The sequence below is a fragment of the Eschrichtius robustus genome, chromosome 6, assembly GCF_028021215.1.
Source record: "Eschrichtius robustus isolate mEscRob2 chromosome 6, mEscRob2.pri, whole genome shotgun sequence".
Lineage (NCBI taxonomy): Eukaryota > Metazoa > Chordata > Mammalia > Artiodactyla > Eschrichtiidae > Eschrichtius > Eschrichtius robustus.
The window spans coordinates 10,812,503-10,828,182 of NC_090829.1; the positions used below are offsets into that span (position 1 = coordinate 10,812,503).

General features: G+C 44.9%; 1 protein-coding gene across 1 annotated transcript in view; it reads left to right on the plus strand.

Moving 5' to 3' along the window:
• Positions 1–15,680, plus strand: part of RFTN1 (raftlin, lipid raft linker 1) — a 199,972-nt gene that overhangs the window by 148,584 nt on the left and 35,708 nt on the right. The window contains exon 7 of the mRNA XM_068545867.1: positions 6,598–6,713. Coding sequence (XP_068401968.1) covers positions 6,598–6,713 — 116 coding nt within the window. The remainder of the gene's footprint in view (positions 1–6,597; positions 6,714–15,680) is intronic.

Consider the following 15,680-nt stretch of genomic DNA (forward strand, 5'->3'; position numbering starts at 1 on the left):
CCTGACTGCTTGAAATAAACCTAGCCTCTTAGAATGCCCTGCATTCTGGATTTGTCCGGCCAGGGCCTCCTAATGTTATCTTATTTCTCCAGCCTCTGTTTCCTATAAACTGGAATTTAGTTCTAAGACCTCAATAAATTAAGCCCTTCGGTCTAGGATACATTCCAGATGCTATTGTGTTTGACGAGCTGTGTCACATCAGGAGACACATTGTACCTAGAAGTCCCTCCTTTCCTACCTCTTTAAAGATTAGGTTTTCCTTAAGACTCTCTCTGATGCCCCAGCTTCACGTCAATCCAAATAACATTTGGTATTTAGACCGCATTTTTGATGCCTGGCATAAACCAGATTACCTTGTATTTGCAAAATACATAGGTAAAAAACATGTACGTATTTTAAATAGAATACACGTAGGGACACATATTTTAGGCAGACGTGTTTGCAGGCCCTCGGGCAGGGCCTGCTTCCTATGCTTCTTAGTGTCCCAGTGTGGACGTCCACCATGCACTGTATACAGGAGGCGACCAATAAAGGTTTCCGGACGCTGCTCAGTAATGCGTAGTGCTGGGGGGAGCTGCTGTTGGGGTGTGCGTCACCAGGCCCCTGCAGACTGGGGGAGCTAGGGAGGATGAGATTGCAGGAAGTTCACGGCCACTCCCTTGTCTGACCGCAGGCTCCAGGCATGTTGGCCTAGTGGTTGCAGGCGTAGCTTCTATTTCAGAGGAGCCGCTGAATAGCATAAGGGGTAAATTTCACTTACACCATGAAATGCATTTTCTCTTCTCTCCATGGCACATCTTTTAAGTAAATTTTTTCCTGCAGTACAGCACACGTACAGAAACCAAGACAGAGCCTAAGGGTCCAGCTCAGTGGGTTTTCACAAGGCGAGCACACCCGTGTAACCAGCACCAGATCAAGAAACAGAGCATCCCGGCTCCATCAGAGTCCCACTCACGGCCTCACAATGCCTCTCCCCCGGGGCCGCCACAGTCCTGACTGGAAGCGTCACAGGTGGGGCGTGAGCTTTATGTGGGTGGAGTCTGCCCTTGTGTTTGGCTTCTCTTTGTGAGATTCATCCACATTTTTACACGTCACTGCAGGTCATTTTTTCTCACTGCTGTATGCTGTCCCTTGTGTTGATAGATACAGCTTATCCATTTGCACACATATTTTTGTTCTTTCTTTGCCCCATGCAGGAAGGCATGGCCTCTGCACGGATTTGGCCCCAAACAGAAGCCGTAAGGCCATCTCACTGCAACCCCACTGAGATGCACCCAAAACACGAGGGCAGGGAGAGCAGCCTAGTGGTCAGAGCACGCCTGCTCCGTGAGGCTGGGCGCCTAGGCTGCCCATCCCCCGGCTGGAGCACGGCCCCTGGCACATCCTCGTGGTAGCAAAATAAAATATCTGTCACCTGTTGAAAGAGCATAGGCTTTGGAGTCACACAAACTACATTTCAGATCGAGATAGGCCCTTGTATGCGCTTGAATGTAGACAAATGGTTTCACGCCTACAGCTTCCTTCCATCTTCTCACCACTTAGAGGGAATGATAACCTTGCAGAGCTGGCAGCGGGGGGAGGGGTTCAATGAGAAGCCATGAATGTGCCTGGCAGAGGGCCTCATAGCCGGCAAGCACCGAATCAGGGCGTTTCCTCCCCATCTGGTCATCTGGTCAGATAAATGACACTGAAGTTGCAGGCTGCCCCTAACTGTAACTTATTCACCGCTTCAGACAGGGACTGCAGGAAGGCAGGCAGGCTGAGAGCAGAAGTGAGGGCTGCAGAAGCAAGAGAAGCAGCAGGCCTGCTCCACTCTTGATAATGTCAGCAGATTAGCTGTGGGGTGATGGGGGAGCTGCACACACCATTGTCCGATTGATTGAGTGCGGCTGTGCGTCCCTGTAACACGGGCGATTATGGCTATGCAGTTGGTACAGGCCACTCCTGGAACCAAGGTGGTGCCGTGAGTGCCATGCTGGTGGGGAAAAGGGGTTTCAGGGGGCCAAGGACATCTGTTATGCCAGTGACCCCAGTGTGGGCATTTAAACCATCCTAGCTTGTTAAAAGGAGAACAGTAACATTTTCTAGTAGACCACATGCATCGACCCCTTGCTATGGCGTGTGCATTTCACGCTGGACTTGGGAGAGGACCAGCACCTAGGGTGAGCCTGAAGGGTAGCTTGCTAGGTGGAGTCTTCGTGTCCCGGAGGCTGCAAGGGAAGAGCAGTTTTCTCATAGAATTTACCTCTTGGGATAATAGGGCAAATCTTCTTTTCTCACATCCTTCTTGTAAAGCATAAGCTTGGAAAGTTAAGGTGGCCTTTTGCCAAAAGACCGGCGTCAAATATTTATACAATGCCAGGGCAAATAGCTTTCTGTGCACAGTAGGGAAGCATCTTTACTTTAATAAAAAAAATGCAGTGATAATGGAATGTCTTCCATAGATGGAGGACGATTTAACCTTTTTGCATGGAGAGCTGCACTCTGAGAGAGACCTATGTATACCAGCTCGGAGCACACTACAGCGAGGTTGAGCCAGGAAGGTGATGAAGAGACGGGTGGTGGATGAGGCCGTCAAAACAAGGGGCTCTTTAAAAGCCCAGCTGTCTGCTGTCTGTGGTTCATCGACTTTTTTTGCTGTTACAGATGACCAAATTTTGACAGCCATTCTGAACTTGCTGTGTAGTTAAGTGGGTGAATCAGCACTCTGGATTCAGAAGAGCAGAGCAGCGGGCCGAGACGCTGCAGGCAGGACTGAATGAGGAAGGTGGTAAATAAGGACCTGGTTTGTTCCTGCTTCACGCCCCCAAGCCTGGACCACACAGCCCTCCTCCCAGGCTTGTGACTTGGAGCGAAGGAGGGGATGCTAGGCAGGGGGTCGGAAGGAAATTCTGGATGGGCTGCGCCGTCTCCTTCCCCAGGTGGACCTCAACTCTGTCTATATCGTGCTGAGTACTCTAATACTTAGAGCATGCGGTAGGCGCATTTAAAGGGCTTGGAGGCTTTCCAGTAAGGAGATGTGCAGGTAGAGACTTTGGAAATTGGGTATAACATATTTTTGTAGAAGCCTTGAAGAAATGTGTGCTGGGATCATATGCTACTGAAGGATCAGTGAGTATCTTCTGTGTCCCAAGCATCACCAGGTCAGGACTTGGGAAAGCTTTATTCAAAGGGTTTCCGTAGGGCATCCCTACTGGGGCAGGGGCTCCAGCTGGACCTGTGTTACCCAGAACTTGCTAAGTGAGCTGGACTGTGGTCCGTGCTTGTCCTGGAGCCCAAAATATTTAAATGTGGTTCAGCCAAAGAGCAGTTCTGTCCTTCCTTGGTCACCTTAGTAAAATGTCTTTTAGGAGGACATTGAACAAACACTCGGGGGGAACTTTTTAGCAGAGCGGATGAGAGAGGCAAGCTTAGCGCTTTTGCTAAGGCTGATTGGTGACAGACTCTCGGTATAGGAAACAAATACAAAAATGGAGCATAGTATTGATTAACCCACAGGGATCTTGTTTGAAATGGAGTATTGTCTTGTCCGGTAGGAAGAATATCAGGATGAGGCTGCTGTGCTCCAGGCATTCCCCTCAGAGCTGTGGTTTGTTGAGTTGGTCAGGCCCCTCTATCATTCTGGAACAATCAGGAATATTCCCCAGGCTAAGTGAAGTACACTGGTCTCAGATTTCTTAAGTTTCAATTGGGCATTGTAACAGTCAGATATTGCCAGGATGATGCTGTGTAACAAACCACTCCAGAGCTCACTGGCTTAAAACAGTAATAATTTATTCTCTCATATTCGTAGGTTGCCTGGAGCCGCTTCTTTGAGGCAGCTGGGCCCACTCTCAGGTCTGTGGATCAGCTGATCTAGGCTAAGCTCCACTGGGGCAGCTCTGTTCCAACAGGCTAGCTGGGGCATGTGCTCTCGAAGTGGTGGCACAGATGTGAGATCAAGTTCAACCACGCCAGTGCTTCGCAAGCCCCTGCTTGTGTCACCCCCCGCTAAGATCCCACTGGCCAAGCGAGTCACGTGGATAAGCCCCTGGTTGGCTTATCTCCCCACCATTGTCTTAGTCTTGAATTTCTTCTCATGATTCTGCTGCTTGTCTGGTCCTTGGTGGCCCCTCATTCACTCTGCATTTCTATTCAAGCTGTGTCCTCTACCTTGAACTCTCAAACCCCGCAGATCCATATGCCTGGCTTGCAGTTAGTTCATATCTCTACTCAAAGTGGGGGGGACCTACCCTGAGCACTTCTTTCAGAAACAGCCGTGCCATTGCCTCTACCTCCATGCAACACCCCGCCCACCCCCACCCCAGCCCACTTTATATTCTCATAGCATTTATCTCCTGGGACATTATGTTTTCTCCCCCTGCAGGGCAGGGGAAGCTCCATGGGGGCGGGGTCTTCATTTGTCACCAGTGATCACGAGAGTACCTGGCACATAATGGGTGCTCAGAATGGACTGAAAACAGTAGGGTTTCTGAGTCAAAGAGGATGGACTTTTGTGTTTCAGTCTTTTGAGATGTTGTTAAGTTGTTCTCTGGAAAGGTTGTGCAGCTAAAATTCCCTTCAGCCCTGGAAGCTTTTTTTTTTTAATCAATTAATTAATTAATTAATTAATTAATTAATTTATGGCTATGTTGGGTCTTCGTTGCTGTGCATGGGCTTTCTCTAGTTGCGGTGAGCGGGGGCTACTCTTCATTGTGGTGCGCGGGCTTCTCATTGCGGTGGCTTCTCTTGCTGTGGAGCACGGGCTCTAGGCACGCGGGCTTCAGTAGTTGTGGCACGTGGGCTCAGTAGTTGTGGCTCTTGGGCTCTAGAGCACAGGCTCAGCAGTTGTGGCGCACAGGCTTAGTTGCTCCGCGGCATGTGGGATCTTCCCAGACCAGGGCTCAAACCCGTGTCCCCTGCATTGGCAGGCGGATTCTTAACCACTGCGCCACCAGGGAAGTCCTGGAAACTTTTTACATACAATAAAGTGTGTTAAGCGTAGCCATTTATTTATTACTTATTTTTGTTGTTGCAAATAATTTTCTCATTCTGATGGCTTTTTGACTGTGCTTGTGAGGTCTGTTGGAAGACAGAAGCTGAAGGTTGCTATATGTTTCCATCTGTCTGTCTTTTTGTGACTTCTGGAAAGTGCTGGCAGTTCCTGAACTCCAGTGTGACTCAGGGGGCTTTCTGTGTTTGTCTCCCTTCCCTTACTGATGAAGAAAAGGTCACATTATTGTGTGAATTGTCCTTTATATCACTAAACATATTTTTATGTCTGTTGCCATAACAAAACACCACAGACTGGTTGGCTTGAACAATAGACATTTATTTTCTCATAGATCAGGAGGCTGGACGTCCATGATCAGGGAGTTGGCAAATTCGGTTTCTGGTGAGGCCTCCTTTCCTGACTTGCAGATGGCCACCTTCTCTGTGTCCTCCTACGGGCTTTCCTCTGTGCAAGGTTAGGGGGTTGGGGTGGGTGGTGCTCTGGTGTCTCTTCCTCTTCTTGTAAGGACATCAGTCCTGTTGGACTAGGGCCCACCTTTATGACCTCACTGAACCTTAATTACCCCCGGAAAGGATGTGTTTCCAAATGTACTCACTTTGGAGGTTAGAGCTTCAACATATGAATCGGGGGTGGTGGGTGGGGACAGAGTTCAGTCCAGAACAGTGCGACTGAGCAGTGATTCGTAGGATACTGACCAGGAGGAATTCTCTGTCTACAACCCCCTTTCACAGGCAAGAAACCAAACCCCTCAAAGGGTCAGATCCCTTTTCCGATAGAGCATGGGCCCAAACCACCTGCTTCTGAGTCCATTCCTCTGTTCCACAGTCCCTCATCTAAGTGAATCTAGGGTATTTAGGACCCATTAACTTAGAAAGTGCCTCATTGAAAGTCTTCTTCAGGGGCAAGGAGCCTGTTGTGTTTTTCTTGACATCCTCACGGCCTGAGACAGTTCTGAATCATGCTATGTTTGATGTAGGTTTGTTGAATTATACGGAACTCGGAACTTTACCATTAACTATAGCAGTGCTCAGGGAAACATTTTCAATGGTAAATCATTTTGAAAAATTCCCCCTTCCCCCAAATTTCACCTCCTGACAAGAGCTGCGTGAAGTGTCCCATGTACTGCACCCACGTCACACAAATGTCGAGGAATCAGCGCATCTGGACTGCGTCTGCAAGCCCAGAGCTGCTGCGTTGCATCTATCCCCACTTCAAAATAATTTCTCTCACCTCAATATAGTTTGCTTCTAAAAACTGTCTCTAAATGATTGCATTTCCCCCGAATAAGTTCTCCCCAGCGCATCCTGACGTTGGAGCGTGAAAAGGAAGGTAAACGCGTGAAATCAAATGGTGATTGCTAACAATGAAATTTGGGCTCATAAAATCAAGGATATTATTCAAAACTGAGGTAAATTAGTCTCATTCATTCTGATGGGGCTAGACTCTATGGTTGTGTATGCCTTCTTTAATTAACATGCTGAAAAGATGTTCTGATTGGGATTATTAATGAATGCAGTGAAAATTTTTGCTGCTTGTAAGGCTTCTGCCACAGACGGTTTACAGCAACCTCCCTCCACCCCGCCCCGCCTTTTCTTTTTCCACAGATTCCTTACGCGGCCTGACAGATGGAGTATTCATCTTTGAAGCTGTTTCCACAGAAGATAGCAAAACCATGCAGGGCTACGATGCTATTGTAGTGGAACAATGGACGGTTCTGGACGTAAGTGTTGGGATTGGCAGTGGTGCTTTTCTTGTTTGGACAGTGATTGTTTTACCCGCTCGCTCCTCTGAGCGTGGCTGCTGCTGGACGTCGCTTTCCTCTGAGCGGCAGTTGGACCTCCATACACCCTGTGAGGACCCCTTTCGTCCTTTGGTGCCCCTCCTATGCCACCCCCAGTTGGGGGATGGGCCCCACTTTTCCCTTTCTGTAGAAAAAACACATGGTGTGAGCCGGGTAGAAAAGATTCTTCTTTCATTAATTTGAAAGCGCTAAGTGACATAAGTGAGGCAAACGCATAGTTTGCGGCCCCCATAATAATTAGAGCATCATCGTTACTGGAGCTAGACTCTATGGCCCCCTCTGACGGGGCCATGGAAATTTATATGCACCTGCGCTCTTAACCTTTACAATAAGTCTGAGTACTGTGATTGCTCCCATTTTACAGATGAGGAAACTGAGGCACAGGGAGGTTAGAACCTTGGCCCATTAAGTGTAGAATGCGGTCTTTGAGAAACGTTGACCCGCAAGGCCACCAGATTGCTGTGGGCAGAGGAATTCTTCAAGCTGTGTTCCGCTGGGATTTGGGAAGGGGAGAGCTGATTTCTTTCTGAGGTTTGCTGGTGTGTGTTTTAAAGGCATTTCTGCGACTGTTGAAACATGGACTTTATAGACCAGTCTCTTGTCCACCCAACATCTGGGATGTTTGAAGATAGGGGACTGATTTCTGAATGCTCTCAAGTTGGCCCTAGAAGGACACAGGGTAGGCGTCGCTCCGAGGGGCCCTGCCAGACAGGGGGGTCTCTGTGCCAGAGGAGGACAGATGAGGAAGCAGCTCTTGGTGCAGAGTGCAGGGCACTGGGACCCGCCACACCCTTGTGCCCTTTGACACTGCAGCCTGTGGCCAGTCCCCCGCCTGGAGCTGGGGTGGAGCGCCCCACGGGCACCGTTGCTTAGCCTTTGAGCCTGCAGCCGTTCCGAGGAGGCCTGATGTGGGGAGCAGGGGTGCGGGGGGCAGCCTGCATCTGAGTAGGGATGGGAAACAGCTGCTTGCAAATGTGACAGAATAGAGGCCACAGAAAAACTGTAATAATCAGAAACAGGAATTCCAAAATCACAGCATCCAGGGCCAGTTAGGTTGGAGGCCAGGGGTCCTGCAGGCATAAGTAGTGAGGAAGGTAAGGAGGTAGGTGATGACCTGCTTTGCCGTCAGGCTCCGCCAGTGACTTCCGCCCACCGTTGGTCCCAGTGAGCCTCCGTGCCCCTAACTGGAAACGGGGTGCAGAGGAAGTGAGGCTCTGTCGAAAATGCAGAGTCCAATGTGGGCAGGTCATGTCCCCCCTGGGGACCTTAAACTTCCACAACTGTAAGATGGGGCGGTCCGTTCACCCAGCCTGCCACGTGTGGTAGATGCAGGATCTCAAGGACCCCGTCCGGACAAGCCCATGCTGGCTGCCCTGCACCCACGAGCTGCAGCACTCGGCTTGCTCTGTGACACAGGGCTGTATCAGCAAGCGATGCGTGGCTGCACCAGAAACACGTTGCGTGATTTTGCACATGCGATCGGCCACAGGGCCATGGGGACGCGTATAAAATCCCTTGCTGTCTGCACATTAAAGTGGCTGTGAAAGGCAGGCTTTGTGGTTTCCTCAATAAAGATGGTTTGATGGCAGTGATCCAAAATTGCCTAGGAAAGTGGTTCTCAAAGTGTGGTCCCAGGACCAGTATCAGCAGCACCTGGAAGTTGTTAGACATGCAGATGCTTGGGCCCCACCCTGGACCTACTGAATGGGAAGCCCTGCGGGTGGGCCCAGCCATCTGGGTTTTAACAGGCTCTCTAGGTGGTTCTGAAGCTTCCTCAGTTTTAAGAACTAGTGTCTGAAAGAACGGTACAGATGCCACTTTGCCCAGATGTCTATGGTCGTGTGATATTTGATGAAAAGGGTGATAGGAAAAGCACCCCAATGATTCGTCTTTCTTCAGCCTTTGAAATATTGAAATTTTAACATGTGACCTTGATGTGTAACTGGAGGGAACGCCTACTACCTAAAAAGTCTGTGGGAGGGAATTCCTGGGTGGTCCAGTGGCTAAGACTCTGCACTCCCGGTGCAGGGGGCCCGGGTTCCATCCCTGGTTGGGGAACTAGATCCCACATGCATGCCGCAACTAGAAAGATCCCGCGTGCTGCAACTAAGACCCGGCACAGCCAAACAAATAAATATTTTAAAAAATAAAATGTCTGCAGGAGGGAGATAATGGTTACAAACTCAAGTAAGGACACGGTTGTCATTTTTTGCCCCTGTCAATTCTTTGTTATTTTTTTTTAATTGAAGTATAGTTGATTTACAGTGTTGTGTTAGTTTCAGGTGTACATCAAAGTGATTCAGTTTTATATGTATATATAAAGTATGTAGAATATATAATGTATATATATATATATATATATATATATATATATATATATACACATATATATATATATTCTACATACTTTATATATTCTTTTTCATATTCTTCTCCCTTATAGGCTACTACAGAATACTGCGTATAGTTCCCTGTGCTACACATAGGTCCTTGTTGGTTACTTATTTTATATATAGTAGTGTGTATATGTTAATCCCAAACGACTAATTTATCCCTCCCCACCTTTCCCCTTTGATAACCATAAATTTGTTGTCTATGTCTGTGGGTCTATTTCTGTTTTGTATTTAAAGTTATTTATATCTTTTTTAAAGATTCTACATGTAAGTGATATCATATGATATTTGTCTTTCTCTGTCTGTCTCACTTACTATGATCATCTCTCGGTCCATCCATGTTGCTGCAGATGGCATTACTTCATTCTTTTTTATGGCTGAGTAATAGTCCATTGTATATATACACCACGTCTTCTTTATCCATTCATCTGTCGATGGGTGTTCATCTTTGTTTCCCAAGGCATCCAGTAAATGCTTCCTGAATCGGGTTGAAAGCCTTTTGGTTCAGCCCAAGGGTAGACCAGTGTTTCTCAAAATTGAGCTTGTGTCTATCTGGAAAGCTTTTTAAAAAACACACGTCCAGGCTCTGCCCCCGAGTTTCCTATTCAGCCCACTGTGAGAATCAATCCCTGCCTTAGAGGAGCCACGTGTATGCAGCTGTTACCAGCACAGCCCAGCAGGGTCCAGTCTGGGGTGGGCTTGCCCCTGGCCCAGCAATTGGAAGAGCTCTGTCCGACCCACAGACAGCTGCTCCTCTGCACGTGCCTCTGGCTGTACGGGGGTGGGGGAGTCCAGCTCCCTCACCTCTATCCTCGAGACCATCCCCTTCCTCTCCTCCCCACCCTTATGGCCTCTGGGGAAGGCCTTTCCTGTTCAAGCCCTGGGCAGGTCCCTCTTGGCTTGTGGTTAATCCTGCTTTTCTGGCAGCCACTCTCCTCCCGGAGCCTCCCAGGGCTCTGACCACAAAGTATCTCTAACCAGCTTTTTCTCTTTTCTCACAGTAGGGACTGACTTGTCCCTTTCCTGCCCCTTTACTCCTCTGCCCGTTAATATCCTCAAGCTCCGTGTGCAGATGTGCCAGTCTAATTCAGCCACATCTTCCTGGCTTTCCTCTCCCCTGCACCCCAGACCACACACACACACAGACACACACACTTTCACAAGACAACCCACCTGGCTCTTTGCAGCTCTGCAGACAGTGCGGTATGTTGGAAAGAGAATGTGGATTCTCGAGTCTGGCCCAGGTAGGCATCCTGCTCTCTTATTTCTTCCTGAGTGTATGAAAAGGAAACCACCCCCTCTTTGCTTTTCCATTTTTCAATTGTATAAATGGAGACACGGGTAACAACCTCTCGAAGTCGATGAGAATGAAAAGAGATAACGTATTTAAAAGTTGTGAATGTCGTACTTGGCATAGAGTAAGTAAATACTGTTTTCTTGTATCGGTCACCCGGGATCGTCAATTAGAAAGATCCTCTGCCTATTGCATTGATCTTGTTGTAAAAGCACAGAGGAGGCTGGGCTAGGGAACATGTGGAGTCAAATGCAAATAATTGCATTTTTCTCAGTTGGAAACCTATGGTCTAAAATTAAAGGCAGTTGTGAATGGGATGAAAGTCCATCCGTAGGGCATTTATAACATGTATTTGGCTTATGCTCTATGAGTTTACAGTCTAGAGTGTGAGCAGAAAGGGTGATTCTTTGAAAGGAAAGGGGGAAGCTAAATAGACGAATAGGTGAAGAGGAAGAGAGAGGCAGAGAAAGGGACCGTCGTCTTCTCTTTGTCTGCACATCCTTCAGCCTGACCGCCCAATGGACGTGGAGGACCACCAGGAGCTTGTGAGCCGTAGAGCCTCTCCGTTCTCATCCCGCTCCCTGGGGTGTCTTCTAGCTCACAGTGCTTCTTGTGAAATTTGCCAACAGAACTGAACATAAGACAGTAGGGAAAGTGCTTTGAGTTGATGCGGTTGTCTTGGGAGCTGGTGGGTTAACTGAAAAAGTCAATGAAAAAGAACCAAAGAAAATCATATTCAGAGGGAAGGATTGGGAGTTTGGGATTAGCAGATGCAAACTTTTTTTTTTTTTAATTTCAAATACATATATAATTTTTCCAAGTCTCCAAAGATTTTTTTTTGTTAGTTTCTGCTCTATAACAAAGTGAATCAGCTATACATATACATATATCCCCATATCTCCTCCCTCTTGCGTCTCCCTCCACCCTCCCTATCCCACCCCTCTAGGTGGTCACAAAGCACTGAGCTGATCTCCCTGTGCTATGTGGCTACTTCCCACTAGCTATCTATTTTACGTTTGGTAGTGTATATATGTCCATGCCACTCTCTCACTTTGTCACAGCTTACCCTTCCCCCTCCCCGTGTCCTCAAGACCATTCTGTACGTCTGCGTCTTTATTCCTGTCTTGCCCCTAGGATCTTCAGAACCTTTTTTTTTTTTTTTTTTTTTTTTAGATTCCATACATACGTGTTAGCATACGGTATTTGTTTTTCTCTTTCTGACTTACTTCACTCTGTATGACAGACTCTAGGTCCATCCACCTCACTACAAATAACTCAATTTCATTTCTTTTTATGACTGCGTAATATTCCATTGTATATATGTGCCACATCTTCTTTATCCATTCATCTGTCAATGGACACTTAGGTTGCTTCCATGTCCTGGCTATTGTAAATAGAGCTGCAATGAACATTGTGGTACATGACACTTTTTGAATTACGGTTTTCTCAGGGTATATGCCCAGTAGTGGGATTGCTGGGTCATATGGTAGTTCTATTTTTAGTTTTTTAAGGAACCTCCATACTGTTCTCCATAGTGGCTGTATCAATTTACCTTCCCACCAACAGTGCAAGAGGCTTCGCTTTTCTCCACACCCTCTCTGGCATTTATTGTTTGTAGATTTTTTGATGATGGCCATTCTGACTGGTGTGAGGTGATACCTCATTGTGGTTTTCATTTTCATTTCCCTAATGATTAGTGATGTTGAGCATCCTTTCATGTGTTTGTTGGCAATCTGTGTATCTTCTTTGGAGAAATGTCTATTTAGGTCTTCTGCCCATTTTTGGATTGGGTTGTTTGTTTTTTTGATATTGAACTGCATGAGCTGCTTGTAAATTTTGGAGATTAATCCTCTGTCAGTTGCTTCATTTGCAAATATTTTCTCCCATTTCAAGGGCTGTCTTTTCGTCTTGTTTCTGCTTTCCTTTGCTGTGCAAAAGCTTTTAATTTTCATTGGGTCCCATTTGTTTATTTTTGTTTTTATTTCCATTACTCTAGGAGGTGGATCAAAAAAGATCTTGCTGTGATTTATGTCATAGAGTGTTCTGCCTATGTTTTCCTCTAAGAGTTTTATAGCGTCTGGCCTTACATTTAGGTCTTTAATCCATTTTGAGTTTATTTTTGTGTATGGTGTTAGGGAATGTTCTAATTTCATTCTTTTACATGTAGCTGTCCAGTTTTCCCAGCACCACTTATTGAAGAGACTGTCTTTTCTCCAGTGTATATTTTTGCCTCCTTTATCAAAAATAAGGTGACCATATGTGCATGGGTTTATCTCTGGGCTTTCTATCCTGTTCCATTGATCTATACTTCAGTTTTTGTGCCAGTACCATACTGTCTTGATAACTGTAGCTTTGTAGTATAGTCTGAAGTCCAGGAGCCTGATTCCTCCAGCTCCGTTTTTCTTTCTCAAGATTGCTTTGCTATTCGGGGTCTTTTGTGTTTCCATACAAATTGTGAAATTTTTGGGGGTATATGCCCAGTAGTGGGATTGCTGGGTAATATGTTTTTTTTTTTTCTAGTTCTGTGAAAAATGCCAGTGGTAGTTTGATAGGGATTGCATTGAATCTGTAGATTGCTTTGGGTAGTATAGTCATTTTCACGATGTTGATTCTTCCAATCCAAGAACACGGTACATCTCTCCATCTGTTTGTGTCATCTTTAATTTCTTTCATCAGTGTCTTACAGTTTTCTGCATACAGGTCTTTTGTCTCCTTTGGTAGCTTTATTCCTAGGTATCTTATTCTTTTTGTTTCAGTGGTAAATGGGAGTGTTTCCTTAATTTCTCTTTCAGATTTTTCATCATTAATGTATAGGAATGCAAGAGATTTCTGTGCATTCATTTTGTATCCTGCTACTTTACCAAATTCATTGATTAGCTCTAGTAGTTTTCTGGTAGCATCTTCAGGATTCTCTATGTATAATATCATGTCATCTGCAAACAGTGACAGTTTTACTTCTTCTTTTCTGATTTGGATTCCTTTTATTTCTTTTTCTTCTCTGATTGCTGTGGCTAAAACTTCCAAAACTATGTTGAATAATAGTGGTGAGAGTGCACAACCTTGTCTTGTTCCTGATCTTAGAGGAAATGCTTTCAGTTTTTCACCATTGAGAACGATGTTGGCTGTGGGTTTGTCATATATGGCCTTTATTATGTCGAGCTAAGTTCCCTCTATGCCTACTTTCTGCAGAGTTTTTATCATAAATGGGTGTTGAATTTTGTCAAAAGCTTTTTCTGCATCTATTGAGATGATCATATGGTTTTTCTCCTTCAGTTTGTTAATATGGTGTATCACATTGATTGATTTGCGTATATTGAAGAATCCTTGCATTCCTGGGATAAACCCCACTTGATCATGATGCATGATCCTTTTAATGTGCTGTTGGATTCTGTTTGCTAGTATTTTTGCATCTATGTTCATCAGTGATATTGGCCTGTAGTTTTCTTTTTTTATGACATCTTTGTCTGGTTTTGGTGGCCTCCTAGAATGATTTTGGGAGTGTTCCTCCCTCTGCTATATTTTGGAAGAGTTTGAGAAGGAAAGGTGTTAGCTCTTCTCTAAATGTCTTATAGAATTCGCCTTTGAAGCCATCTGGTCCTGGGCTTTTGTTTGTTGGAAGAATCACAGTTTCAATTTTAGTGCTTGTGATTGGTCTGTTTATATTTTCTATTTCTTCAGGGTTCAGTCTTGGAAGGTTGTGCTTTTCTAAGAATTTGTCCATTTCTTCCAGGTTGTCTATTTTATTGGCATATAATTGTTTGTAGTAATCTCTCATGATACTTTGTATTTCTGCAGTGTCAGTTGTTACTTCTCCTTTTTCATTTCTAATTCTATTGATTTGAGTCTCCTCTTTCTTTTTCTTGATGTGTCTGGCTAATGGATTATCAATTTTGTTTATCTTCTCAAAAAACCAGGTTTTAGTTTTATTAATCTTGGCTTTTTTCCTTCATTTCTTTTTCATTGATTTCCGATCTAAACTTTATGATTTCTTTCCTTCTGCTAACTTTGGGGGTATTTTTGTTCTCCTCTCTCTAATTGCTTTAGGTGTAAGGTTAGGTTGTTTATTTGAGATAGTTCTTGTTTCTTGAGGTAGGATTGTATTGCTATAAACTCCCCTCTTAGAACTGCTTTTGCTGCATCCCATAAGTTTTGGGTCATCATGTTTTCATTGTCATTTGTTTCTAGGCATTTTTTGATTTCTTCAGTGATCTCTTGGTTATTAAGTAGTGTATTGTTTAGCCTCCATGTTTTTGTATTTTTTACAGATCTTTTCCTGTAATTGATATCTAGTCTCATAGCGTTGTGGTCAGAAAAGATACTTGATACGATTTCAGTTTTCTTAAATTTACCACGGCTTGATTTGTGACCCAAGATATGATCTATCCTGGAGAATGTTCCATGAGCACTGGAGAAGAAAGTGTATTCTGTTGTTTTTGGATGGAATGTCCTATAAATATCAATTAAGTCCATCTTGTTTAAAGTATCATTTAAAGCTTGTGTTTCCTTATTTATTTTCATTTTGGATGATCTGTTCTTTGGTGAAAGTGGGATGTTAAAGTCCCCTACTATGATTGTGTTACTGTCGATTTCCCCTGTTATGGCTGTTAGCATTTGCCTTATGTATTGAGGTGCTCCTATGTTGCGTGCATAAATATTTACAATTGTTATATCTTCTTCTTGGATTGATCCCTTGATCATTATGTAGTGTCCTTCTTTGTCTCTTGTAATAGTCTTTATTTTAAAGTCTATTTTGTCTAATATGAGAATTGCTCCTCCAGCTTTCTTTTGATTTCCATTTGCATGGAATATCCTTTTCCATCTCCTCGCTTTCAGTCTGTATGTGTCCCTAGGTCTGAAGTGGGTCTCTTGTAGACAGCAAATATACGGGTCTTGTTTTTGTATCCATTCAGCCAGTCTATGTCTTTTGATTGGAGCATTTAATCCATTTACATTTAAGGTAGTTATTGATATGTATGTTCCTATTCCCATTTTCTTAAATGTTTTGGGTTTGTTATTGTAGGTCTTTTCCTTCTCTTGTGTTTCCTGCCTAGAGAAGTTCCTGTAACATTTGTTGTAAAGCTGGTTTGGTGGTGCTGAATTCTCTTAACTTTTGCTTGTCTGTAAAGGTTTTAATTTGTCCGTAGAATCTGAATGAGATCTTTGCTGAGTAGAGTAATCTTGGTTGTAGGTTTTTCCGTT